Source organism: Orycteropus afer, unplaced genomic scaffold (genome assembly GCF_000298275.1).
Source record: "Orycteropus afer afer isolate SDZICR_OR568_19922 unplaced genomic scaffold, OryAfe1.0 scaffold00127, whole genome shotgun sequence".
NCBI lineage: Eukaryota > Metazoa > Chordata > Mammalia > Tubulidentata > Orycteropodidae > Orycteropus > Orycteropus afer.
The window spans coordinates 2,860,529-2,861,390 of record NW_006921714.1 but is presented as its reverse complement, the minus strand read 5'-3'; the positions used below and the strand labels follow the sequence as shown (position 1 = coordinate 2,861,390).

The 862-nt window shown below is 65.1% G+C and overlaps 1 protein-coding gene across 1 annotated transcript in view; it reads left to right on the top strand.

The window, feature by feature from the left end:
- Positions 1-724: 724 nt before the first annotated feature.
- RPS6KA5 (ribosomal protein S6 kinase A5) overlaps positions 725-862 on the top strand; it is a 263,424-nt gene continuing 263,286 nt past the window's right edge. The window contains exon 1 of the mRNA XM_007944489.1: positions 725-824. Coding sequence (XP_007942680.1) covers positions 725-824 — 100 coding nt within the window. The remainder of the gene's footprint in view (positions 825-862) is intronic.

The following is an 862-nucleotide window of genomic DNA, read 5'->3' as shown; positions in this document are numbered from 1 at the left end:
TGTCTGGGACCCTCTGCTACATCTGCAAACACGCGGGTGAGAGCGTCTCTCCGGCCCCTGCTCCTTCCGTGGTGATTGGCGGACCAATTGTTCCAATCAGCCCTCCCCGCCTCTTTCAGCAATAGCCAATCACAGACTCCGAGCGCCTCCTGACTACTAGATATTGTTTACTAACAGATCGAAGCTGGGGAATAAGAGGTGTGACCATTCTGGGGAGGTCAGGGAAGGGAAGACTGCGCGTGCGTACCAGAGGAAATGGGCGGGGCAGAATCTCGGCTTTCACCAATCGGAATGGTCGCGCTCCTCCTTCTCTTGCCTCCCCGCCAAGCAACAATTCGAGGAGGGGGGCGGGGCGGCCCGTGAAACCTCACAGCGGGCTGCCCAATGGGAGCCGGCGTTGGCAGATACGCGGGTCCTCGGTCCAATGAGCTTTAGCAGCCCGAATGGCTGCTTGGATTGGGGCTGTGGGCGGAGCGGCCTGAGGGAGGAGGCGGTGGAGCAGGGGGCGGTTTGGTTGCGCGGTACTAGCGGGCCCGCGGGAGGGGGAGGAGGCGAAGGAGCGAGCAGTGCTGCCAGAGCGGGAAAGCGACTCGTCTCTGCGTCCGAGTTCGGGAACAGCAGCACCCGGGGTGCTAGAGCTGCAGCAGGCGCTGTGAGGAGCCGGGTGTCGGCTGGCTCCCAGGTTTTCCTCGTAGCGGCCCCACGGGATCGGAAAAGGGAGAAGATGGAGGAGGAGGGAAGCAGCGGCGGTGGCGCGGCGGGGACCAGCGGGGACGGCGGCGGCGGGGAGCAGCTCCTCACCGTGAAGCACGAGCTGCGGACCGGTGAGCGGCCCCGCCCTCTGCTGGCCCGCCTGGAACGG